Source organism: Phocoena sinus, chromosome 12, assembly GCF_008692025.1.
Source record: "Phocoena sinus isolate mPhoSin1 chromosome 12, mPhoSin1.pri, whole genome shotgun sequence".
Lineage (NCBI taxonomy): Eukaryota > Metazoa > Chordata > Mammalia > Artiodactyla > Phocoenidae > Phocoena > Phocoena sinus.
Genome location: NC_045774.1, coordinates 12,641,481 through 12,668,739, shown reverse-complemented (window position 1 = coordinate 12,668,739; position 27,259 = coordinate 12,641,481). Strand labels below are relative to the sequence as shown.

The 27,259-nt window shown below is 39.7% G+C and overlaps 2 protein-coding genes across 13 annotated transcripts in view; one reads left to right on the top strand and one right to left on the bottom strand.

Moving 5' to 3' along the window:
* IPCEF1 (interaction protein for cytohesin exchange factors 1) overlaps nt 1-27,259 on the bottom strand; it is a 205,224-nt gene that overhangs the window by 36,298 nt on the left and 141,667 nt on the right. For all 12 annotated transcript variants that reach the window (XM_032650833.1, XM_032650838.1, XM_032650831.1 and 9 more), the window contains 4 exons: nt 18,791-18,864; nt 17,154-17,225; nt 11,042-11,100; nt 9,628-9,716 (listed from right to left, as the gene is read on the bottom strand). In XM_032650833.1, the coding sequence (XP_032506724.1) occupies nt 9,628-9,716; nt 11,042-11,100; nt 17,154-17,225; nt 18,791-18,864 (294 nt within the window). The remainder of the gene's footprint in view (nt 1-9,627; nt 9,717-11,041; nt 11,101-17,153; nt 17,226-18,790; nt 18,865-27,259) is intronic.
* OPRM1 (opioid receptor mu 1) overlaps nt 1-27,259 on the top strand; it is a 178,997-nt gene that overhangs the window by 113,902 nt on the left and 37,836 nt on the right. The window lies entirely within an intron of this gene.

Sequence of the window (27,259 nt, the reverse complement as noted above, 5' to 3'; positions counted from 1 at the left end):
TCTATGACATAAATCACAGCAAGATCCTTTCTGACCCACCTCCTAGAGTAATGGAAATAAAAACAAAAATAAACAAATGGGACCTAATGAAACTTCAAAGCTTTTGCACAGCAAAGGAAACCATAACCAAGACCAAAAGACAACCCTCAGAATGGGAGAAAACATTTGCAAATGAAGCAACTGACAAAGGATTAATCTCCAAAATTTACAAGCAGCTCATGCAGCTCAATAACAAAAAAACAAACAACCCCATCCAAAAATGGGCAGAAGAACTAAATAGACATTTCTCCAAAGAAGATATACAGAATGCCAACAAACACATGAAAGAATGCTCAACATCATTAATCATTAGAGAAATGCAAATCAAAACTACAATGAGATATCATCTCACACCAGTCAGAATGGCCATCATCAAAAAATCTAGAAACAATAAATGCTGGAGAGGGTGTGGAGAAAAGGGGACACTCTTGCACTGCTGGTGGGAATGTGAATTGGTTCAGCCACTGTGGAGAACAGTATGGAGGTTCCTTAAAAAACTACAAATAGAATTACCATATGACCCAGCAATCCCACTACTTGGCATATACCCTGAGAAAACCAAAATTCAAAAAGAGTCAGGTACCAAAATGTTCATTGCAGCTCTATTTACAATAGCCAGGACATGGAAACAACCTAAGCGCCCATCATCGGATGAATGGATAAAGAAGATGTGGCACATATACACAATGGAATATTACTCAGCCTTAAAAAGAAATGAAATTGAGCTATTTGTAATGAGATGGATAGACCTAGAGTCTGTCATACAGAGTGAAGTAAGTCAGAAAGAAAAAGACAAATACCGTATGCTAACACATATATATGGAATTTAAGGGAAAAAAATGTCATGAAGAACCTAGGGGTAAGATAGGAATAAAGACGCAGACCTACTGGAGAACGGACTTGAGGGTATGGGGAGGGGGAGGGGTGAGTTTTGACAGGGCGAGAGAGAGTCATGGACATATACACACTAACAAACGTAGTAAGGTAGATAGCTGGGGGGAAGCAGCCGCAAGGCACAGGGATATTAGCTCGGTGCTTTGTGACAGCCTGGAAGGGTGGGATGGGGAGAGTGGGAGGGAGGGAGACGCAAGAGGGAAGACATATGGGAACATATGTATATGTATAGCTGATTCACTTTGTTATAAAGCAGAAACTAACACACCATTGTAAAGCAATTATACCCCAATAAAGATGTTTAAAAAAAAAAAAAAAAAAAAAAACCCTAGCTACCCAGAGGAGGTAATGCACCCCCTACCAAACTGTCCAAATAAATGCCAAGACTTGTTTACTCGTTAGCAGGATCTACGGAATAAATGCTAACAAAATTACCCATTCAGGCCCAGTCCTGACACAGTTCCCTATTGTGAGCTATTTTAGTAAAACTTGGCTTCAGTGGGATCAGCTTCCTTTTCTGAAAAGAGACCAAACATGAGCTTTTCCTGTTTCTCCTGCTGATACTACTGTAATTTGATTATAGCAAAATGGGCTATTTGTGCAAAAAAGCTGTTGCTGCAGCACTTTCCATAAGCCTTTTTAAACCTCAAAATTCTGCTTAAAAGACTGAGGAAAGACACATTCAATGAGCATCAGAAATTTCAGGGGAGTGTATTTCTACTTGTGGTACTCCTCAAACACACAGCCAATGCTTCCAGCCCACTTTCTCTAGCACCACGTATAAAGTTGGTTTTCAAACGGAGAAAAGAAGAGCGAGGGGCGGAAAAAGACATAAGGAAAAGAACCAGAGAGAAGGAAAAACAACATGAGAAAAGGATGGTGTGTACCAGGTCAGAGGGAGTTTTCGTTAGAAGAGAGATTGACACAAATCAAAGGTTACCTGGAGTGCAGTTACAGAGGATCGATAGGGGAATGTGCTTTATAAACCCTGTGGTTTACTAAAGCTAAATCCTGCTTTATTATTTCTACCATTCTCTAGCTATTCATAGCCATAAGGCAAACAGAGAACCTTTAGCTCAGTGCCTCTAGGAACCATCCAAGTTACACACCCAGAAAACTCCCCACTGCAAATCACATGAAGGTAGAAAGGAGCGACAGTCTCTCCTCTCCAGCCCACCCCTGCATGGCTCACACAACCCCAACCTTCAAGGGCCACCTCCTCCAGGAAGCCTTCTCCAGTGGCCTCAGGGCGAGGTAGGTATCTTTTCCCGTGCTCCTGGGCTTACTTCTATCACACCAGGTAGAGTATCATTTTGTCAACTAATACTGTAATTGCTGATGGATTTGTTCCTCTTTTTCGGTGAGTTACTTGAGAGCAGGCTGCTTTTAATCATTTTTGCATCTCCATTTTTTTGCATTTGTGCCTGACCTTAGTAAATTAATAAATTAAATAGCTAGTTGGTAATAAATTAGTGCTACAAAGACTGGTCTAGAAAACCAGCTATGTGAAGGCAAACAGCCCAGAGCAGTTCAGTCTCTTACTCAGGAGCACCCTGAAGTTCTCTGTGAAGTTGCTGTGGATGATTTCTCCTAATCCTGGGATCCAGGGTGACCATTACTGATTGCAGTGCAAATACTCCCACAAAGTATTCTCAGAATCTCAAAGAAAATTATTTTATTTATTAGACATTAATAATTGTATGTGGCTTCACTTATTTCAGAACATTTGGGCTTCAAATTTTTATTTTTTTAATGAGAAAATGAAAGACATTTAAAAAATCTTAGTTTTAATGAGGAGAGTATGTACATGATTAAATAAAAGAATCAATATTGCTTTTCTCCATTTTCTGTATAAGAGATTTTTATTCATTGAAGAAGCTTAGTTCAAAAGCTGATTAGCTCTAAAATTCTTTTCTCTGAATTGTTTTTAAAACACAAGTTTAAAATGGGGAAAAAAAGAGTTGAAAATGGCCACCAAAAGCCTGTAACTAGAAAGGAGTGAGTCAGCGTATAAATCTTAAGCAACATTAGTCAAAGTATATGAAAAAATAAAAGACTAAACAAAATACAACCAAATGAGAAAAAAAGGAAAGTACACAGCTGTTCTTTCCTTCCATTGGCCATATTAATGAAAACAAACTAACCAAGTGCTGTTAAGCCCTAGGAGGTATTGTGTTTATAATTCCACCTTATGCTAGTAGAAACATTATTCTGAAAACCCGAAGACTTTGTATGGTATACTGCCCCCTCTGTCACTGGCCTTCTGCATGACCTTGGGCAATGAGCTGCAGACCATCCATTCCTCACTCCAATCTTTAGTATCCAAGTGGCCTTGGAGAAACCACTTTGCTTCCAGGTCCTAGCTTACTGACTTCCTGCTTCTACCATTACCCAACCCCTCCCTACCCCAGTCCATCCACCAAACAATAGCTAGAGCATTTCTAAAGCAGAAAATGCATCATAGTATTGTCCTGCTGAAAATCCTCCAGTGACTGCCCATCATGAGTAGAATATCCATAGTCATCATTATAGCCAAGACAACCCACATGGACCCCTACCTACCTCTCCAGCAACATCTCCTTCAACCTCCCCTTCCCTCTCCTTTCCAACCACATGGTCTTCTTTCTGTTCCTTGAGCACATCTCTGGTTCCTTCTGCCTGAAAAGCTCACTCTGTGGATTTGGGGTGGGCTGACTCCTTCCCATCACTTCATTCTCAAGTCAAATATCACCTCCTTAGCAGGCTCTTCCCTGAGGGTCGTAAGCAAAGCAATATCCTCCCCAACCTCAACCCCAGCCACTCCCTAGAACACTGCCCCAGTTAATGCTTCTTCATAGCATTTATCAGTACTTAGACTGTTTGAATTACAAATTATTGTGACTTTTCTTCAACTTAGAACTTAAGATGCTCCAAGGAAGAGACTGTCCAGCTCAGTTCAGCATCCCCTTCTTTGAAAAATACCTGGCACGTGGTTGATACAGAAAAAAAAAAATTGTCAGTGGTTTGTCTGCCTTAGATTATCAAAAAGAGCAAATGAGAGAACATAAAAGATATTCGTAATAAAAGGTAAACTTAAGCTTGCAAAGGTTACTTAAGACAGTTCTATTTACTTCGCTGGCACTTGACTTCATTTGTAAAAGACAGGACTTCTATGAGTCGAATGAAGTCATCGTTCTGAAAGCCAAGTGAAATCACTAGACAAGTGTAAAGTAACTTTCTAATTCACATGGGGGAATATTTGTATAGCTGAAGATCTGTGGAGGAAGTGGAGGAAGCGACAATCGTCACCCACGCGCCCATTTATCAATCCATTAAATAAATATTTAATTAGGTTCAAATATGTGTTAGACAAGGTCATAGACGTTGCAGGTAAAGAAAAAGATATTGGACACTGCCTCTAACCTTAAGAATTTAATCATTAGATAAATAAACCAGATACACAAAATCTATAATTCAAGGCAGAGACTAACACCATGAAAAAAGTATCCCAGAAAATGCACTATAGAAATATAAAGAGTTTAGAAGAAGGAAAGATCCTCCTGTCTCAGAGGACCAGGGAAGGTTTAATGAAAGAAGTCACATTTAAACCAGTCTTGAAAGATATTTAGAAGGTGGAATTGGGGTGAGAGTGAATGGTTCCTGCAAGTGGAGAAACTTTGTAAATATAGGTACAGGAGCAGAAACGTCTGGAAAGCTTTGGGGAAATAGGGGGCAGTTTACTGGGCTGATGAAAAAGGAGAAATCAGCAACAAGACTGTCATGGCAGTTAGAAGTAAGCCCAAGGGCCTGAAATACCAAGCCAATGAATTGAGGATTAATTTGATAAGCAATGAGGATTCACTGAAAGGTCTTTTGTTGTTGAATCAATTTATCAGAACTGCACATTAGGAAGACTAATTTGGAAGTGGTTTTATTAAGAGGAAAGAGAGATTAGAGACAAAAAAAAAAAAAAGAGGCTGCGATTTCAAAATAGCCTGGGCAAGAGCTAGTGCAAACCCCAACTGGGGCAGGGGCAAACAACATGGAGGCCCGGGAGAGGTTGCCGGACAGCCCCTCTGCCTGTGACTGACGGCCAGAAGATGAACCGTTAAAGCAAGAGGCGAAATGTAAAATCTAATTTTAGAAAAATCTTAAAATCAGTTAAGTGCTCAACCATAGAGCTTAAGAAAATGTTTTGCATCTTGAGGACAGAGGGTGAATTTTTCTTTCTACCTTTTCTTTGTAAGTATATGTACTCACTAACAACTTTTCATCCAACTATCTCACTTGAAAGCATTTCTATTATTTTATCATAGTACACGTATCGAAAGAACATGTCTTTTAGTAAACAACTGTGCAAGAGCCATCCTACTAAGATTAAATTTGTATTTCTAAAATTGATTTTACCCCTTTTTGTGTTTAATCTTTGACCTCTGGCCAATGGGCCAGAGTACACAGGGTTTTTTTCCCATCCTTTGGATATAAAGGAATTGTACTTCTGAAAAAGCATCAAAATATAAGAACTAGGGCTTCCCTGGTGGCGCAGTGGTTGAGAGTCCGCCTGCCGATGCAGGCGACACGGGTTTGTGCCCCGGTCCGGGAAGATCCCACATGCCGCTGAGTGGCTGGGCCCGTGAGCCATGGCCGCTGAGCCTGCGTGTCCGGAGCCTGTGCTCCGCAATGGGAGAGGCCACAACAGTGAGAGGCCCACACACCTCAAAAAAAAAAAAAAAAAAAAAAATATATATATATATATATATATAAGGACTCTCATGTTAAAATAATCTGCATGAGCTGCTTAAAACTGGGATATTTATCTTCTCTCATATCTGATCCATCTGTAGGTCTACCTTCCAACTACATTCAAAATCCAACCATTCCATTTCTCAACTATGACCTCATCCCAGTCATCACGTTCACTGCACTAGATTACTGCACACTCCCCCTTAGACTTCTTTGCTTCTATACTTTCCCCCTATGCCACAGGGTCTCTCCCCACAGCAGCATGAGTGGCCCTTTTAAAATGGAGATCCAGTCACATCACTCTTCTGATCAAAACTTCCAAAGGCTAAGGAACTCAAAACATCAAAGTCCTTAATGGTCCACAGGCCCCATACATATGGACACAATTATCCTCCAACCTCATTTCCTGCAACTCTCACCTTGGTTCACCCTGTTCCAGCCATACTGTCCTCTTTGCATTGTCATCTATGCACCAAGGAGATCTGGACTCTAACTGCTCCCTTTGCTTGGAAAACACCTTCCCTGAATATCCACCTGACTGACTCTTACACCACCTTTCAAGAGTTTTGCTCAGATTTCAACTCTCACTCAGGCCTATCCTGGTTCCCCTATTCATTGTCACAAACTGTCCTGACCCCTTCAGCTCCACTTCTTCTACTGACCTAGCAGACAATTTACTTATGTTGATTGTTTATTTTCAGTCTCCCTCAACCAGAAGTTTGGCTACATGAAGAAATGAATCTTTGTTCATTTACTGTTGTGTCCCAAGTACTATTTAGAATAGTAGCTCTCAATAAATATTTGTTAAATGAATGAATAAGCATATAAGCACAGCTCAAGTTATCAGACACTTTTTAAAAATTAAACTTAGGGGGAAAATATTTGTAACAAATTTTTAATGATCTTTGATCTCTTAAATCACTTTATAACATATAAAATTAATGAGCTGGAAATGTAATTGAAGTCAGTTCCTTTTTTGCTCTTTTGTGAGTTTCAAGGAATCACAGGTAGTGATTTCCACAAAGGATCTTCCAAAGTGAAACCTACAGAGTTCCATCTGTTTTGAGCCTGTGGAAAAACTCTCCATTTTTAATTTCTCTGTAAATAAACGGATGTTCTTTTCACTATCCATCCTGTGGAGCTTTCTCAAGAAGGAAAGACATAAAGAGAAATCTGTTGTTGACTCAAAGGAGACCCTGTAATGTTCTTTATTCTCTGCAGAATGTGGTCCCACCCATTAGAAACAGGTCCAAATTGGTCTGGTGCTGAAGTCTTACTGTTTATCTTTAGAGCAATCAAAATGACTACACACAGAATTAAACTTTTAGTTTGAGATTTTATAATTTTCCAGAATAGTATGATCTTATACTTTTGAATTCATCATTCCAAAATGAAAGTTCATTACCCAAAAATTTTTTTAAAAGCAAGAACTTAGGAAAGGTTTGGGTGTTTTTGGTTTTTGTTTTGTTTTGTTTTGTTTTCTTGCCTAGGCTTGTATAGCTCAGTCATGGCTAGCCTACGCCAGATTGAGCCAAAACAATAAGCTGCTTCATGCTCTGGATAAAAGTTACCACGATTTTTAAAATTTCATCTGTTTAGATAAAAAAGCTTAAATGTTGTTTTAACCAAGTGTCTGGCATGTCTGTTTTTCAGAAACAAGAGAAAACAAAATCTGCCTGGGAAATACGTGAGTGGGAACAACATACTCTGTTTCTAAGGAAAATAAAATCTAACTGTTCAACATTTATCTATTTCTAATACATTTCTTCAGAAAGAATAATGTTAGCCTTAGTGGTCTTCAAAAAAATGCTTAACTTCTTAGAACTTTAAGGAATAACATTTGATTGACATTTAGAATGACATTCTAAAGAATGCTCCCAATTCAATGACCTAACCTACTGGTCTCACATCCATCCCTTCATTTATTTGTTTGGAAACAAGCATTCTCTGAGCTCCTACTCTAACATTATGTAAGACTATCATTGTATAATGCAATTGAGCCATGATCCTTCATCTAAGAAGACAACTTTGTTGCTTTTACTTTCATCCAGTAGAGTTCTAGATGCCTGACAATGTTCTTTGTAATCTGTGATATAGTTTGCCATTATAAAACTGAAAATCACAGTATTTTAGAACAAAACTAAATCATATAAGAGACAGACAAAAATGGAGAGACACAGAGAAACAGAGATGAAGGCAAAAAGAAACTAAACAGAAACACAGGCTTCTCTATTAAGCCAGCAAGGCACATCTATTTCATTTTTTCCAAATGCAGAAACTGATTTTAAAAGAAGAGATAGACTACTTCAAGGGAAAACTATATTAAAAGAGGCTATACTGTAAATCTAGTGCAAAAACTGGTCGACGTTTTACCAAAGTTTAATTTTATTTATGTCTTGCTTAACTTTGGCTAATCCTATTTAATAGATTTTTAATAAATATTCATTCAATAACTATTTATTTCTGGTCTCAGCTGCTAGCCAAATAAATTAGAAAAGTGACCACAATTCCCCACTGGCAGCAGATAAAAACAGTAGAAGTCATTATTTAAATGATATTAACACCTTAAACCCAGGAACTGGCAAATAAAGATTGAAAACCTTATCACACAAAACAGAAAATTCTGGCAGAAGAGGTCTGGTAAGTGAAGGAGTTTCAGTAACCTATCAGAACTTATAGTTATTCGGGTCCATGGATGAACGAGTGTCATAGTAGAATGGAAGGAGCATATGCTATAAAGCTAGACAGACCGGGGTTCCCATCTCAGGTGCTCCATTTACTGGGGGTATGACTAGGCCATTCTACCTCTCTGAACCTCTGTTTCCTAATCCATGAAATGAGATAGTAATATCTATGTCCTCATGACCTGGGAATAGGAAACAATATGTAAGCCAGAAACAAAGACACCAACCACAACGGACGTGATGGATAAACCTGACACATAGAAATCAAGAGCATCTGTCAACAAAAAGAAACAGAGTTTAAAAAATATAAAAGCCATAGACTGGGAAAGAAGATCTGCCTCATTTTTAACTGACAAAGGACTAATGTACAGATTAATAAAGAAATCCTATAAATCCAAAATAATAGTAGTAAGACAGCTAAAAATGTACAAAAGACTTGAGACGCTTAACAGAACAGAAAATCCAAATATCAAAAAATACATGAAAAGATGCTTGACCTCATTAGTAATCAGGGAAATGCAGATTAAATAATACTGCATTTCAGGGTTATCTGAGGGAAGTAAATGATTATATATTTAAAGTACCTATATAAGTGCTGGTATATGGTAGGTATAAAAGCCATAAATCAACCTCGCCAAAGATCTCTGCTTGACTCCTTCTACATGCCGTCGCTATAATGTCCATGAACATCCAAATATAAAGCAACTCTCCATAGTCTTAACGTCCATTAATAACCTGAACTTACACTGGATGCTTCCAAAGCTTAGACTCAAGCTTGGACTTCTCTCTAGTAAATAGACTGAATCATTCCATACCCAGATTTAATGCACCAACCCCACTCCTGGCTTCCTGCTCTCTTTCTGCTTCTAATTTTCTCTTCATGTTATTGCCTTCATCCCCTTTACATTCATTTTACATCGTTAGAGTGCATGCACCTAGGCAAGGTATTTTCAATTCTTTCTGAGAACAAGTAGGATATAAATAAACATTATAAAACAAATCTTTGCAAGCATTGGCCCATTACCTAGAAGTCCTTTGCATTACCATGAACCCTCTGAGCATAATACATCCGTGGGTCACACATAAATGCACCGAATTTGTCATATAAATGGGTTGCTATGGAGAAGGCTCAAAATCAGCGCCCTGAGAACTGCACTTGCTCTTTGGCGAGTACCTTAACTTAGCGTCCTCTAAAAATGTATTAGTCAAGGTAGTTTCTACCCAACTGGAAGGAACGACATCCACACACTTGATCGATGACCAACAGACCAATTACGACGGTACGTACCAAAGGAGAGAGAGTCTCCGCAGAGTAATGAGGGGGTCGTGTCTCGACAGCTATTTCGGGATCTTCCTGTTCACTCTCACTGTAGCATTCTATAACAAAAAGGAAAGCGCTGAATGTTTCAGCACTGTCATCACTTATTCCATAATGCATGAGCAGAGGTTCTTCTCCATCTGGCTATTGCATTTCCAACCCAATTCAGAAAGCACTTATCTAGTGAGCTACCTGATATATAAGACTTTCCCTCTGTGAGGGTTTCTGCCCTCAAAGAGTGTCCAATAAGCAGAAAGACGACTAACCATAGCTCAGGGAAAATGAAACTAATTCCTCAAAAGAGGTGTGAGTCATACACTAAGGGAGCATAAGATCAGTAGTGATTAATTTTGAGCACAGGAATCTTAATGAGCTGAAAATGGCAGGATAAGTAAACCATCAATGGTGCACACAGAGTAATGGGAGTACCAGGCTGAGGACACAGACTGAGCCAAGTATTCGGAGTCCCCTACGGGACAGGGTGGAAAACAAAGCTGAAAGGTTGCTTGAGGCCATATCATAGAAGGCCTTACATACCAGGAAAAGGAGAAGGGTTTTGTGTAGTTACTTTTTGCTCACAATCTATAAATATACTTCAAATATATAATGGGTGTTTATTTTATGGAAAAGAAGACCAAGGAGATGATTAGGACACTGGTTTCACAGTATTGCATTACGCTTCTTTATTGTTTTAAATCAAGTTGCCACTTTTTCATTTCTAAATTTAAGATTTTATGATTTTGTTCTCCAAAGATATAACTCCCTACTTACAATTTCCAAGTTTTATGTAGTCTGAGCATTTCAGAAATAGTGTCAGCTCTGTGACCCTGGCACCTAAATCCTCTTTCTTCTCAATATTAAGGAGTAACTTCATCATTAAGAAGAATTAGACTCTTGTAGCTTTTGAACCCTGAAAGCTACAGACTGAGCTAAAAATACAGCCTCTGTCCCAATCTGACATTCAGGCTCCTGGTACAAACTTAGGGTAATTAGTCTCAGCACACACCTGGTGGAAATACTAAAATATCAGAGAGGAAACAGTGGGCTGAAAGTTATCTGTCTCGAACATGACGAGATCACGTCTATGAGTAAGAATTCAGTAAGTGGGGCAATAAAACATTTGCATTGGCAATTGGTTGAGATCCCAGTGAAGCCTACAGCTGCTAATGTGTGGGTGAAGTGTGAAAAGCGTTCTTAGCCAGCATGGGAAGCTCTATTCCATGTTGGTGAGCCTGTGTGTCTATGTCTGTCTATACATATTTTCAGATAATTTTAAATAACAAAGTATGGTTCATTAGAACAAGACTACATAGAACATGACATTGTATTTTCACCCTATTCTAATATTCTTGCTAAATTTTCAGAAATTGAAAATAGAACATACCTTCATCCTTTGTAGTGGATTCAAGATGGATTATAGCTGATCCAAATTTGTTTAACCACCTAAAATTCAAATAGAAAATAAATGTTTGACCAGAGACACTGGTTCCCAACATATTCACCTTTACGCTAGACCCTAAAGGAAGGTCTTGTACCAGACTTTATAACAAAATTAAGTCATAGTGCTATGGTCAATCTAAACATTTCTAGAAACAGCCTAAGTTTGTGGTATGGAAACCTAAGACCTCTGGTTTCACAATACTGTCTGTACTTACGGCATTCTTTGTCAGATAAGAAATGAGGTGGCCCATTATACAGCCAGTTAAAGTGGGCAACTACATTAGATATTCTAAATATACGAATAAATATACGTTTTGTAATTGTGTATTTGAAATTCTCGTCAACCATCAAAATGAATTTCTTAACTTGACCTTTAAAGTTCTATCTCTTTAATTCTTAAAATGTAAGCTATTTCACACACACACACAAAATGAAGATGATCTATTTTTAAACCACAATCTTTATGTCAATCAGTAAAAAGATCTGGCCAGAGCTTCACAGTTATTCCTAAGCTGGGGAAAATTTCAATTTCTTGAAAAATTTTATGTAAGGCAAAAATTGACAATGTCTCATCTTCCATTGATTTACCATTTATTGGCAATGAATTTCAACTACCCATCAATAATGAAAAAAGAACTAGACAAACCTTAAGGAACACAAACTTGGCTTATGACTTCAGACCACTGTAGTTCCTTTTCAAGGGTTCAATTAGAAACTTATTTAAATACACAAAAGACATAAAACGTATCTATTTCATATGTTCCTAGCTATATAACCTTCTATTTAAAGGGAAAATATCATTTTGGGGTAGAGATAATCTAAGTGATTTATTTCCCACTTCTTTCTAGTTTTCTTTATTTTTAAAAAATATCCCATAATGTGTATTCATCTTGTTTTGAAACATAAGTAGCCTAAGTCAATCAATATCAACAAAATGATAATAATAATGCTATGCATTTATTGATTCACCTATATGGTTTATTTTTTCTAGTCCTGTAATTCCTGGTAAATTACCCAGCTACACCCCTACCATAGCACAAATATTGCACATTCCCAAGTCTGCAATTGTCAACAAATTAGGAACCCTTACCCAACCCTCATTCTGCCATGGTCTTGCTGTATTGATTATTTTTTAACAGGAAATATGTAATAAATTTTATTTTTAAAAATAAATAAAATAGAACTGCCTACAAGACGGAAGATGAGCTCCAGCCTCATTTAGAAAGTCCCCTTTTGCACCATGATAAACATGAGTCTCTCATGGCCACTTAAAACTGGACCAATACCTGGGCCCAGATCATGCCATAGGAACTGAAAAATGCTCATCAAGACTCAGTAGAAAAATAAACAAAACTAAGAAACAGAAAATGACCAAAAAAGTACAAATGGCTAATAAATATATGGAAAAGTTCTCAGGCTCAGTAGTATTTTGGGAAATGCACAGGAAAATATTTTCCACCACTAGATTGGCAAACATTTTAAATATTGCTGATTTCTATTAGATTTTAGGAAAAATATTCTCATCCTTTGTTGAGTCGACCAAGAAAAACTGGAACAGCCAATATTAAGCAGGTAATTTGATGATACTATTCAAAACATAAATTTTCATCCCCTTCGCCCAATAATCCTAGTTATAAATATCTATCCTACAAAACACACCTTCATGTACATAAATAAATGTGGAAGAATATTAATTCAATAAGGCTTGCAAAGGCAAAAAGAAAAAACTGATACAATATAATTGTCCATTAACAGGAAAACAGATAAAGTATGGTACCAATTCCAAAAGTACCATGTTATTAAGAAGCTAATAAAAAGACTGAGATGGGGTGGGCGGCCTTGTAATGGCCTGGAAAAATCCTAACATACTATTAAGTGAAAAAAGCAAGTACAAAACAAAGTGTTTATCCTGATTCAATGTGCTTCTAAAACTATATATTTGCATATGTATTATACAAGACTTGGTATGCAAAGAAAAGCCTCAGAAAGGACATAGTCACATTGTGAAAAGTGGCTTTATCTTAGGGAAAGAAGTAGAACAGCAAGGTAAAGTTGGGGGAATGGGAAGGTTTTCACTTTACATACTTCTGTATTACATGATTCTTTACAAGAATATGTTTTATGCATTACTCAACTAAAAGAAACACTTAAAAGTACATTTCTAAAAATTGATCAGGTAAAGCACAATGAATTTAATGGCTCACTAATTCCTAGTTTATTCCTGATTTCATAATTGTATAAGCTGACCCTGCCTGCAAAACAATCATCTCAAAGTGAAATAGACAACCTCTTTTTTTAACATAACAAGACAAAAAAATAGATGAATTGAGAATGCCTGAAATAAGAAAAGACGTTTCTAAGTTCCTTTCCAGATATAGCAGAAGAGTATTGAACAGTAAAGCAGAGTCCTCTCAGCCCTTACCCAAAACTCATATACCTTTCATTGCCACCATCAGTTACCTGCTGGGAAAAACTAGTGATTGTTCAGAATCTTGTTTGTTTTCTTTCTAGAACCCACGGGGTTGGAGTACCTCCTTTGCTAAGCACTTTTTTAAAAAAACATCCAGGCAGTAGCAAACTTTCTATTTGTGTCTAAATAGATGGATGCACAAAAGGACATATTTACATAAAAGAAGATGACAGATGTTTCCTGGGAGTTTGTTGTATGTTAACTGGATGAGAATGTGTGTGTCGAAGAAGCACAAGTGTTAAGAAACTGATGTACAAATGACATTTTTCCCACAAACACCGTCTGAGAAAGGCAGCTACCACCAGTCTTTGTTTAGAAACCAACCCTTTCATTACCTTTAATTACTCACCCCTATACTTGTAAACTGAGGGTCCCTGCAGAACACACAGTGCTTCTATTAAACTTAACTACCTTTTCCTTCATCATCACTGAGAGAAACGTCACCACCCAAAAAGGCAGTTTCCCAAGGAGGCGAAATTCTGAAACAGGATCCATCTCTCCAAATTCTACTCCCTCCTTCCCTAGCACCTCTGCATCTCACTAAGAAATACCCAGATGCACTCCATCCTAGCTTAAACAGACCTCATCAGTAAGAAAGGAAGCTCTTCAGGGGCTACTGCAGACTAAAGCTTTAGGGCTTCCCTGGTGGCACAGTGGTTCAGAATCTGCCTGCTAATGCAGGGGACAAGGGTTCGAGCCCTGGTCTGGGAGAATCCCACATGCCGCAGAGCAACTAGGCCTGTGAGCCACAACTACTGAGCCTGCATGACTAGAGCCTGTGTTCTGCAACAAGAGGCCGTGATAGTGAGAGGCCCGCGCACAGCGATGAAGAGCGGTCCCCGCTTGCTGCAACTAGAGAAAGCCCACACACAGAAACGAAGACCCAACACAGCCAAAAATAAAAATTAAGTAATTAATTAAAAAAAAAAAAGCTTTAAACCCTCCCCCCACCCCCATGCCTACTCTTGTGGGAGAAGTTAACTTTCGGGATTCTGCATTGTTGGCTATTAGAAAAACCATCTTCAGAATAATAAAGCTTAATAATGACATTATAAGTGAAAAATTATGATACATTAATTGTGATACATTCAGGCACAGACAAAATGGGCCATTTATTTATGAGTAGCCAGACGGACAATTTTTGAGTATAAAGGTCACTGAGAGATTCAAATATATGGGTCATGACACCTCACATTCAAATTTCAATTTTACATCTTGTTTGTAAGCTGGAAAGATAAACAAATACTAAAATAATTTCAAGTAAAATTAACAGATTTTCACAGCATAGCTAAGCCATGAGATCTTGGCTTTCATAACTATAAAAGGCTTTGGTTTAACAGTCAAAAAGGCAGAGTGTGTAGCTAATAATCATGCAACTGTACTTGCCATTAGATAGAGCTCTGCAAACGGAGTATGTTGAAAAGTGAAGATAAATGGACCAGAAATGTAAACAAAAACTGGAGGACTGGGTGGGCAGGGAGCTAAATAACTCTGATGTGTGATTTAGAAAGCACATCTGCCTGAAATAGAGCTGACTCAGATAATCTTGTGAGGGTCTCAACTTTTACTGGCTTAAAATGTGTTTCACCGTGTAGGTAGAGAAATTCTCTCGGTAACAAAACCCTTCGCAGTCATTGTTTTTCTGGTAAACTCAGTCTTACTCTGCCCTTGTTGGAGAGAACAGAACGACTTTGAAAGAACCAGTCACAGGATGAATGGGAAGGATGTGGACCGGAAGAAAGTTGGAGATACAAGAAGCTGTTTGGGAGAAGCCAGGCACCGAGGGAGCCTATGGGGCTGGGGAGAGGTTGCTGACGGGCAGCCCTGTTTCACCACCATTAAAGCTTAAAAAGAACCACTTGGGATTGATGGATGGCTCGGCTCCGGACTGGCACTCACTACTATATGATTCCAAGGACCGCTGGGCAAGACATTAAGCTTTCCACGCACCTAGACCTTGCTAGTCAATAGGACTTAGCATTACCAACGCAAATAAAAAGAGAAATAAAGAGCTTTGACTGTGAAGTTTTTATCTCCTCCTTTTGTGTATCTGCTCTTATTTTTCTCAGATGCTTGAGAAAGCTGGTGGGGGGTGGGGGGGAAGTTAAAAGTCAAAAGGAGGATAGAAACAACTTCTTTCCTTGTCCAAGTAAATTAAAGACTTGTTTGGAAGACGCCGTTGTCAGTACCTTGCTTTGTCATTTCTAACGCAGGGTTCTCTAACTTTCTCTGGTAAAGAGCAATTCCGCCCTCATCTAAAGGTTTGTGGTGGCGAGATAAACGCAGGGAACAGATGAGAATGCTTCTAGGGAGAAAAGGCTTCCCTGGGGATATGGTGTAAGGCATTCTGTGTGTGTGTGTGTGTGTGTGTGTGTGTGTGTGTGTGTGTGTGTGTGTGTACTCCTGCTCATACATGTTTAGTAAAAAGCAGCTTTTTTTTCTTTACATTTCTAAAGCAAGAGGCCAAAGAGAAACTACAGAGAACAGATAGATAAGAAAATCATTATGTCTAAATAAATTAATATGAGGGGTGGGATAAGGAGGATGGGAGGGAGGCTCAGGAGGGAGGGGATATGCGGACACGTGTGTGCACATGGCTGATTCGCTTTGCTGTACAACAGACACTAACATGGCACTGTGATGCAATTATACTCCAATAAAGATCTATTAAAAGATAAACTGATTAATTAATTAATAGATATAAATAGATAATTAAATATAAAAATATAAATAGATTAAACGATAAGCTCTGTGAATGGAGGGATTATGTCTATATTTTTCAGGTCTAGAGCCTGGGATCTGCTGCAAGGAAGCGCATAATAGTTATTCCATACATACATATTTTTTTCATACATATATTTTTAATTAATTAAGTGAAAGTAATAAGAAACACTGAATTCTGAGACTAGGACTTAAATAGAATGCCCTCTGATGCCTCAAGCACCTTAAATATATAGAGCCTCATCCAAATAAAAGCCACTGCGATCACACTGTAATCTAAACCAGCAGGGGATGTCGCAAGACGGGTAATACTCTACCAGTATATTCCGCTTACTTAAACTGAGCAAACAGGAAATGGAGTTAGGGATATGTATTTATATTAGAGGTACTCTAAACAAAGATGTTTTGCAAAATTTGGGGATAGAACATGGGGAGATGATAACCATGAATCACCATCATAATCACACAGCACCTATGAAACGCTGCAGAGATATTTTTCGTGTAGAATTCTGAAAGCTGTGAGATCGGTTACACAATTCTTTCAAGCCTTTCTCCCTGTGATGCTGATTCTCATATTAACATTTTCTTATAATGTCTTCTATTCCTTTCTCAACTTCTGGTTCCCTCAGAAGAATCTTATTACTTCTTCCTAAAATAGCCATTTTGATCTGTGTAGCTCTCCAAAATGCTTCTAAATGCTAGAAAAGAAAGCAAGAAGACTTTATAACTGCTAAGGAGATTAATCCTTAAAGCAGCAGAAATAAAAAACATAATAATTGATATGCACATGTGCTTAAAATTCAGATACCTGACCAAAGTAATCTATTCCCATAAAGATTGGATTTAGTGATGTTTCTCTACTTACAGGTTCATTTCCTGCACATTCTCAGCTGCAAAATAAAAGGTCTTGATCTGTGGATGGCTGATCTTAAAAGCACTTGAAGGGGGAAAAGCACAGACACATAAGAAATTAGAAGTTAGTGTAGTCAACAATGTAGTCGAAAGTAAAACAGTCAAATATAAGTATGGTAAGTTCATCTGCTTTCTTTGTTAATTTACAAAAACAGAAGTTTTAGTTACGTTAAATACCCATTGTCTAATCTCTATTTTATGTAGAGAGCAGAGGGGTAATTCATCATGTCAGGACATCCAGACCAGGGCTGAGTCGTGGCTGATCAATAGTTTCTATTTAAAACATATGGATATATTCTTTTATTTTCATTTGCTGTCTTGCTATAAATAGACAATAAATTAAAATATAAAGTGATAGATGTATCACTTCAAAATACTCAGATCAATTCCTTCAAGCAAAGTATTCATTCAAATTCAATCAAGCATATACAATAATTGTATTTACAGAAAAACAATCAAGCATAAAACTTCTACACTGTGAAAACACATCAAAAACTTTATCCAAGCTATTCTCTATTAGTAAAGGAAAAATATAAGGCAGATTTTTCGTTTAAAAGAAAAGTATATGCAAGAGGGAAGACATATGGGAACATATGTATATGTATAGCTGATTCACTTTGTTATAAAGCAGAAACTAACATACCATTGTAAAACAATTATACCCCAAAAAAGACGTTTTAAAAAAAAAAGTATAGAACATTGAAGATAACAGAGTATTTCCCTTTTACCATTTAGACAGGAAGTCCCGCTGTATGGGCCAGAGATTTTGTAAATGACCAGTGTGGTCAAAACCACAGCCTCGTGTATCACTAAAGATAGGAAGCTATATCAGAATGGCAAAGACCTAAAGCCAACACCAGTTTATTCATTAAAACTAAATTAATCAATTTTTGCCACTAGGAACACAGGTCAATAGGGAACTGCCCCACGCTAATAAAACAGGAAAAGATGTCAAAAGCAGAATAAAGAATAAGTGAAAGGTGAAGAGGACTCATATGCAAAATGCAGCTGGATCCTATCATGGGAAGAGCACTTCACTGGGAGTCTGGATAGCTGGTCTAGAGTCATGGGCTGGTGACTCTTGGTTCCTGTCCACTCTCAAATCTTTTGGACTTCAGTTCTATCAGGGGGCTAATCCCCAAGTCTAAGACATCTCAAAGAATTCAATTTTCAAGGATGTTACTGACAATTTCATGAACTAAGAAAAAGAAACTGGTTTTGTATCATATCTGCAGCTCTGGTGACTCCTATGTAGTCATTCTCTTTACAAGGACACAGCCTTGACATCTCGTCACCCTGCCAGTCCTGGATGGCCGCTTGCTTTTCACTGGATCACAGACACCATCATTAACAGCACGCCCTGCCAGGGCTCCGTGGGGTTTTAAAATCCATCTGCTCCACAAAATGAAATTCCAGAAAACAAGAGGTTAAAAGCTGCTATTATTGTTTGGGGTTCCAACCCATAAACTCAAAATTCTCAGGCATTTGAAGTCACCATCATTAACTTCCAAATCACCTTATCACCTGAGGAACATTATAAAGAGATGTTATCCTTGCTCTATATTTTGTGGAAAATGATAGACAACTTACTGCTTTTTCTTGCATTCAGATGCTCTCTCTACAGTGAAATCTGGCAGGTTGATAAATCCATCAGCTTTCTCTGCCTGAAACAAATACATACACAAATATGAATAAAAGTGTACATCTTAGCAGTTCACTTATTGGGATCATATATGTTGAATAGAGATAGAGTAAGTGAAATGGAGGTGTGTCAAAAGATACCCCTCTGGGTTTCCCTGGAGGCGCTGTGGTTGAGAGTCTGCCTGCTGATGCAGGGGACACGGGTTCGTGCCCCGGTCCGGGAAGATCCCACATGCCGCGGAGCGGCTAGGCCCGTGAGCCATGGCCGCTGAGCCTGAGCATCCGGAGCCTGTGCTACGCAACGGGAGAGGCCACAGCAGTGAGAGGCCCGCATACCACGAAAAAAAAAAAGATACCCCTATGAATCAGCATTGGACTTATCCTAGATACATATTTTTAAGAGGAATTAATATTCCTCTGATAAATCATCCAGAATCTTTCCCTGAGAAGTAACATGGCACAGTTTAGGGACAGCCAATGTGTGGCACAAGTAGGACCTGCCCGACCCCTTTTTGTCTTCCTAGAAAACATCAGAGCTCACCTATCAGAGCTCCACTTCCTGCTATCCTCAGCATCTTTCTCATCCTACTTCTCTCACAAGCCACAAGCACATAAGAAGCACGCTATTATATGGTGAGCAGAGGCCTGACTTTGGAGTTAGTAAATTGAGGTTCATATCATGGATCTACCACCTACTGGTTGTAATAGGACTTAAGTGAGCTCAGACAAATAAAACACTTAACAGATACTGAACAAACATTTTTTCCTCTCCCAAGTCTTTAGGAAGTTCCTTGGGGGTTAAATCACAGAGCCATGTCTTGGAAAATCTCAGTTCCATAATCAATTCCCAGGAGTTTTTTTCTATAAAGGAAAGACAGCAGAGGAAAATGACACTTTTAAGGATGTAGAATGAATACCACTTTAAAACACCAAGAATTTTACAGGAAATGTAATCATTGTTCCACCTCTAAAAATGTCTTAATCTTTACTTTATGAATAAAATTTAACTGAACCATAGGAGGCTAGATTGCTTCTCATAGACAGAACTCAAATCTTCCATCTACACTGGTGTCTCTGAATGGAGAATTACAATCCACAAGATTAAACATAAAAGAGTCAGTTACTGGGAGATGAGTAAAAATTGGTTTTAAAAATACAATCTTAATTTTTAGAGTCAGCTAGCTATGAAATCAGCACCATGGGTGCTCTTCATCTGTGTTTCTTTCCCTTATCATCAAATAGGGTGCAACTTGTACTCTTTCTTCAGAAATATTAAACTGTGAAACTTCCAACCTTAGCCCTGTCCTGTCTTCTCTCTCCTGCATGAGTCAACTTATCCAAACTCTTCACCTGAAGTGCTTTCTTCTTATGAAACTCAAAACTCAATTCGAAAGGGCACTTCCTTCTTTAAAAATTATACATGTTTTTTTTCACTCAACTTATCTCTCTTTTGATGTGTTAGTTAATTACTGAATGGTGGTTTCACCAATCCTATCTCAAAGAGAATGTAAAGAACTTGAAAAGAGACTGGGTACATCAACTTTTTCTACAATGCACAATGCTTCTTGTGAACTCTCAGTTAGCATTATATAAAAGTATAGTGTTTAGGGCTTCCCTGGTGGCACAGTGGTTGGGAGTCCACCTGCTGATGCAGGGGACACGGGTTCATTCCCCGGTCTGGGAGGATCCCACATGCCGCGGAGCGGCTGGGCCCGTGAGCCATGGCCACTGAGCCTACGCTCCGCAAAGGGAGAGACCACAACAGTGAGAGGCCCACGTACTGCAAAAAAAAAAAAAAAAGTATAGTGTTTAAAATTTATTTTATTGAAGTATGGTTGATTTACAATGTTGTGTTGATTTCTGCTATACAGCAAAGTGATTCAGTTATACATATATATTGATACCCTCTTTTTCATATGCTTTTCCATTACTGTTTATCACAGGATATTGAATATAGTTCCCTGTGCTCTACAGTAGGATCTTGTTGTTTATCCATTCTACAGATAATAGTTTGCATCTGCCAATCCCAAACTCCCAAGCCGTCCCTCCCCCACCCACACTAAAAGTATAGTTTTAAAAAACGATGTTAGGCTCCAGCAATTTCTCTTTTAGATATATATTCAAAAGAAGTGAAAACAGGTACTCAAATAAATACATGTACATGCGTGTTCATAGCAGTATTATTCACAATAGTCAAAAGGTGGAAACAGTCCAAGTGCCCATCAACAGAGGAACAGATAAATAAATGGTGGTCTATCCATACAATGGAATGTTATTCGGCCATAAAAACAAATGAAGTACTGATACATACTCTAATGTGGAGGAACCTTGAGAACATTATGCAAAGGGAAAGAAGCTAGACACAAAACATCACATATTGCATGCTTCATTTACATGAAATATCCAGAATAGGTAAGTTTATAGACAGAACACAGATTAGTGGCTGCGAGGGGCTGGGGTGGGGGTAGGGAATAGGGAGCCACTGCTTAAAGGGTATGGGTTTTCCTTTGGGTTGATGAAAATGCTTTGGAACTAGACAGAGATAGTGGTTGCACAATACCGTGAGTGTACTAAATACCACGGAATTGTTCATTAAGGAATGGACACTCTCATGTAAATTTCACCTTGATTAAAACAACCCTATGATAGGCTAGGGTATTTTAGTGTAAATTCCTGCAATTATTTTAGAAAGAGTAAAACAATTTATATTCACCATTTGTTTCTACTTCCTCCCCTCATTCATTTCTATGCCCACAATTCCACAGAAGGGGTAGTTACCATGAACCCCAGTGATTTTCATGTTGCTAAATCCCACTACCCTCTTTAGCCCTCATTTAATTGAAGTCTAGAAACGGACACTCCAGCCCACTTCCTCCCTCTTGAAATGCCTCTTAACAACACATTCCTGCTTCCCCCTTTCTCCTCTAACTACTCCTTGCTTTCTTCCATAGGGTCTTCTTCCCCCTGTCTGTTTCTTAAATGTCAGTATTTCCCAGATTTCTAACCACAGACCTACTCTCTTCTCATTCCAGTACTCTCCACAGGGAATCATACACACACCCATGACTGCATGTATAACCATTGTACACACATATCCAAAACCTATACTTCAAACTCATTTCAACCCTGGTGCTTCTGTCCCAAGATACAACTGCCTAGTGTACCTATTCAATGGGTGTTCCACAGACCCAATATTTGTGCCCCCCCATCCCAAATTCATATGTTGAAGCCCTAAACCCTAAAGTGATGGTATTTGGAGGTGGGACCTTTGGGAGGTAATTAGGTTTATTAATTTATTTTATTTTTGCTGTGTTGGGTCTTCGTTTCTGTGTCAAGGCTTTCTCTAGCTGTGGCAAGCGGGGGCCACTCTTCATCGCGGTGCAAGGGCCTCTCACTATCGCGGCCTCTCTTGTTGCAGAGCACAGCCTCCAGACGCGCAGGCTCAGCAGTCGTGGCTTATGGGCCTAGATGCTCCGCGGCATGTGGGATCTTCCCAGACCAGGGCTCGAACCCGTGTCCCCTGCATTAGCAGGCAGATTCTCAACCACTGCGCCACCAGGGAAGCCTGGTAATTAGGTGTAGATGAAGTCATAAGGGTGAAGCCCTTACTAATCCTACAATGGGATTAGTGCCTTTATAAGAAGAGGAAGAGGGGGACCTTGAAGATGGCGGAAGAGTAAGACGCGGAGATCGCCTTCCTCCCCACGGATACACCAGAAATACATCCACACGTGGAACAACTCCTACAGAACTCCTACTGAAGGCTGGCAGAAGACCTCAGAGCTCCCAAAAGGCAAGAAACTCCCCACGTAACTGGGTAGGGCAAAAGAAAAAACAGAGACAAAAGAATAAGGACGGCACCTGCACCAGTGGGAGGGAGCTGTGAAGGAGGAAAAGTTTCCACACACTAGGAAGCCCCTCCGCGGGCGGAGACTGCGGGAGGCAGAGGGGGGAGTTTCGGGACCGCGGAGTAGTGCACAGCGACGGGTGCGGAGGGCAAAGCGGGGAGATTCCTGCACAGACGATCGGTGCCGACCAGCACTCACCAACCCGAGAGGCTTGCTGCTCACCCACCGGGGCGGGCGGGGCTGCGAGCTGAGGCTCGGGTTTTGGTTTTGGACGGAGCTCAGGGAGAGGACTGGGGTTGGCGGCTTGAACATAGCCTGAAGGGGTTAGTGCACCACGACTAGCCGGGAGGGAGTTCGGGGAAAAGCCTGCACCGGCCGAAGAGGCAAGAGACTTTTTCTTCCCTCTTTGTTTCCTAGTGCGCGAGGAGAGGGGTTTAAGAGCGCTGCTTAAAGGAACTCCAGAGACGGGCGCGAGCCGCGGCTGAAAGCGCAAACCCCAGAGACGGGCGCGAGCCGCGGCTAAAACCGCAGACCCCAGAGCCGGGCGGGAGACGCTAAGGCTGCTGCTGCCGCCACCAAGAGGCCTGTGTGCGAGCACAGGTCACTCTCCACACCCCTCTTCCGCGGAGCCTGTGCAGCCCGCCACTGCCAGGTTCCCGGGATCCAGGGACAACTTCCCCGGGACAACGCACGGCGGGCCTCAGGCTGGTGCAACGTCACGCCGGCCTCTGCCGCAACGTCACGCTGCCTCTGCCGCCGCAGGCCCGCCCCGCACGCAGTGCCCCTCCTTCCCCCATCCCCCAACCCCCGGCCAGAGTGAGCTGGAGGCCCCGAATCAGCGGCTCCTTTAACCCCGTCCTGTCTGAGCGAAAAAACAGACGCCCTCCAGCGATCTGCGCGCAGGGGCAGGGCCAAATCCAAAGCTGAGCTCCTGTGAGCTGTGAGAACAAAGAAGAGAAAGGGAAATCTCTCCCAGCAGCCACAGAAGCAGCGGATTAAAGCTCCACAATCAACTTGATGTACCCTGCATCTGTGGAATACCTGAATAGACAAGGAATGATCCCAAATTGAAGAGGTGGACTTTAGGAGCGAGATCTATGATTTTTTTCCCTTTTCCTCTTTTTGTGAATGTGTACGTGTATGCTTCTGTGTGAGATCCTGTCTGTATACTCTTGCTTCCACCATTTGTCCTAGGGCTCTATCCGTCCATGACTTTTTTTAAAAAATTCTTTTTCTTAATAATTAAGTTTAATTGTAATAACTTTATTATACTTTACCTTCGTTCTTTCTTTCCTTCCTTCCTTCCCTCCTTTAGACAACGAATCACCCCAAATTGAGGAGGTGGTCTCAGGGAGCAGGATTTATGATTTTTCCCCCTTTACCTCTTTTTGTGAAGGTGTATGTGTATGCTTCTGTGTAAGATTTTCTCTGTATAGCTTTGCTTCCAACATTTGTCCTAAGGTTCTATCCGTCCCATTTTTTTTTTTTTTCTAAATATTTTTTAATTCAATAACTATATTATACTTTATTTTATTTTTACTGTATCATCTTTCTTTCTGTCTTTTTTCCTTCTTTCCCTCTTTCCTTCCTTCCTCCCTCCCTCCCTCCCTCCCTCCTTTCTTTCCTTCTTTGCTTCTTTCTTCCTTCCTTCCTTGCCTCCTTTCCTTCTTTCTTTACTCATACTTCTACTAATTCTCCCTACTTTTTCTCCCTTTTATTCTGAGCTGTGTGGATGAAAGGCTCTTGGTGCTCCAGCCAGGAGTCAGGGCTCTGCCTCTGAGGTAGGAGAGCCAACTTCAGGACACTGGTCAACAAGAGACCTCCCAGCTCCACATAATATTAAACGGTGGAAATATCCCAGAGACCTCCATCTTAACACCAGCACCCAGCTTCACTCAACGACCAGCAAACCACAGTGCTGGACAACCTATGCCAAACAACTAGCAAAACAGGAACACAACCCCACCCATTAGCAGAGAGGCTGCCTAAAACCATAATAAGGCCACAGACACCCCAAAACACACCACCAGACGTGAACCTGCCCACTAGAGAGACAAGATCCAGCCTCATCCAGCACAACACAGGCACTAGTCCCCTCCACCAGGAAGCCTACACAACCCACTGAAACAACCTTAGCCACTGGAGACAGACATCAAAAACAACGGGAACTACGAAAGTGCAGCCTTCAAAAAGGAGACCCCAAACACAGTAAGATAAGCAAAATGAGAAGACAGAAAAACACACAGCAGATGAAGGAGCAAGATAAAAACCCACCAGACCTAACAAATGAAGAGGAAATAGGCAATCTACCTGAAAAAGAATTCAGAATAATGATAGTAAGGATGATCCGAAATCTTGGAAGTAGAATGGACAAAATGCAAGAAACAGTTAACAAGGACCTACAAGAACTAAAGATGAAACAAGCAACGATGAACAATGCAATAAATGAAATTAAAATCACTCTAGATAGGATCAATAGCAGAATAACTGAGGCAGAAGAACGGATAAGTGACCTGGAAGATAAAGTAGTGGAAATAACTACTGCAGAGCAGAATAAAGAAAAAAGAATGAAAAGAACTGAGGACAGTCTCAGAGACCTCTGGGACAACATGAAATGCACCAACATTCGAATTATAGGGGTTCCAGAAGAAGAAGAAAGAAAGAAAGGGACTAGCAAATACTAGCAAACAGAATCCAACAGCACATTAAAAGGATCATACACCATGATCAAGTGGGGTTTATTCCAGGAATGCAAGGATTCTTCAATATACGCAAATCTATCAATGTGATAAACCATATTAACAAATTGAAGGAGAAAAACCATATGATCATCTCAATAGATGCAGAGAAAGCTTTCGACAAAATTCAACACCCATTTATGATAAAAACCCTCCAGAAAGTAGGCATAGAGGGAACTTTCCTAAACATAATAAAAGCCATATATGACAAGCCCACAGCAAACATCATCCTCAATGGTGAAAAACTGAAAGCATTTCCACTAAGATCAGGAACAAGACAAGGTTGCCCACTCTCACCACTCTTATTCAACATAGTTTTGGAAGTTTTAGCCACAGCAATCAGAGAAGAAAAGGAAATAAAAGGAATCCAAATCGGAAAAGAAGAAGTAAAGCTGTCACTGTTTGCAGATGACATGATACTATACATAGAGAATCCTAGAGATGCTACCAGAAAACTACTAGAGCTAATCAATGAATTTGGTAAAGTAGCAGGATACAAAATTAATGCACAGAAATCTCTGGCATTCCTATATACTAATGATGAAAAATCTGAAAGTGAAATCAAGAAAACACTCCCATTTACCATTGCAACAAAAAGAATAAAATATCTAGGAATAAACCTACCTAAGGATACGAAAGACCTGTATGCAGAAAATTATAAGACACTGATGAAAGAAATTAAAGATGATACAAATAGATGGAGAGATATACCATGTTCTTGGATGGGAAGAATCAACATTGTGAAAATGACTCTACTACCCAAAGCAATCTACAGATTCAATGCAATCCCTATCAAACTACCACTGGCATTTTTCACAGAACTAGAACAAAAAATTTCGCAATTTGTATGGAAACACAAAAGACCCCGAATAGCCAAAGCAATCTTGAGAACGAAAAAAGGAGCTGGAGGAATAAGGCTCCCTGACTTCAGACTATATTACAAAGCAACAGTAATCAAGACAGTATGGTACTGGCACAAAAACAGAAAGATAGATCAGTGGAACAGGATAGAAAGCCCAGAGATAAACCCACGCACATATGGACACCTTATCTTTGATAAAGGAGGCAGGAATGTACAGTGGAGAAAGGACAGCCTCTTCAATAAATGGTGCTGGGAAAACTGGACAGGTACATGTAAAAGTATGAGATTAGATCACTCCCTAACACCATACACAAAAATAAGCTCAAAATGGATTAAAGACCTAAATGTAAGGCCAGAAACTATCAAACTCTTAGAGGAAAACATAGGAAGAACACTCTATGACATAAATCACAGCAAGATCCTTTCTGACCCACCTCCTAGAGTAATGGAAATAAAAACAAAAATAAACAAATGGGACCTAATGAAACTTCAAAGCTTTTGCACAGCAAAGGAAACCATAACCAAGACCAAAAGACAACCCTCAGAATGGGAGAAAACATTTGCAAATGAAGCAACTGACAAAGGATTAATCTCCAAAATTTACAAGCAGCTCATGCAGCTCAATAACAAAAAAACAAACAACCCCATCCAAAAATGGGCAGAAGACCTAAATAGACATTTCTCCAAAGAAGATATACAGAATGCCAACAAACACATGAAAGAATGCTCAACATCATTAATCATTAGAGAAATGCAAATCAAAACTACAATGAGATATCATCTCACACCAGTCAGAATGGCCATCATCAAAAAATCTAGAAACAATAAATGCTGGAGAGGGTGTGGAGAAAAGGGGGCACTCTTGCACTGCTGGTGGGAATGTGAATTGGTTCAGCCACTGTGGAGAACAGTATGGAGGTTCCTTAAAAAACTACAAATAGAATTACCATATGACCCAGCAATCCCACTA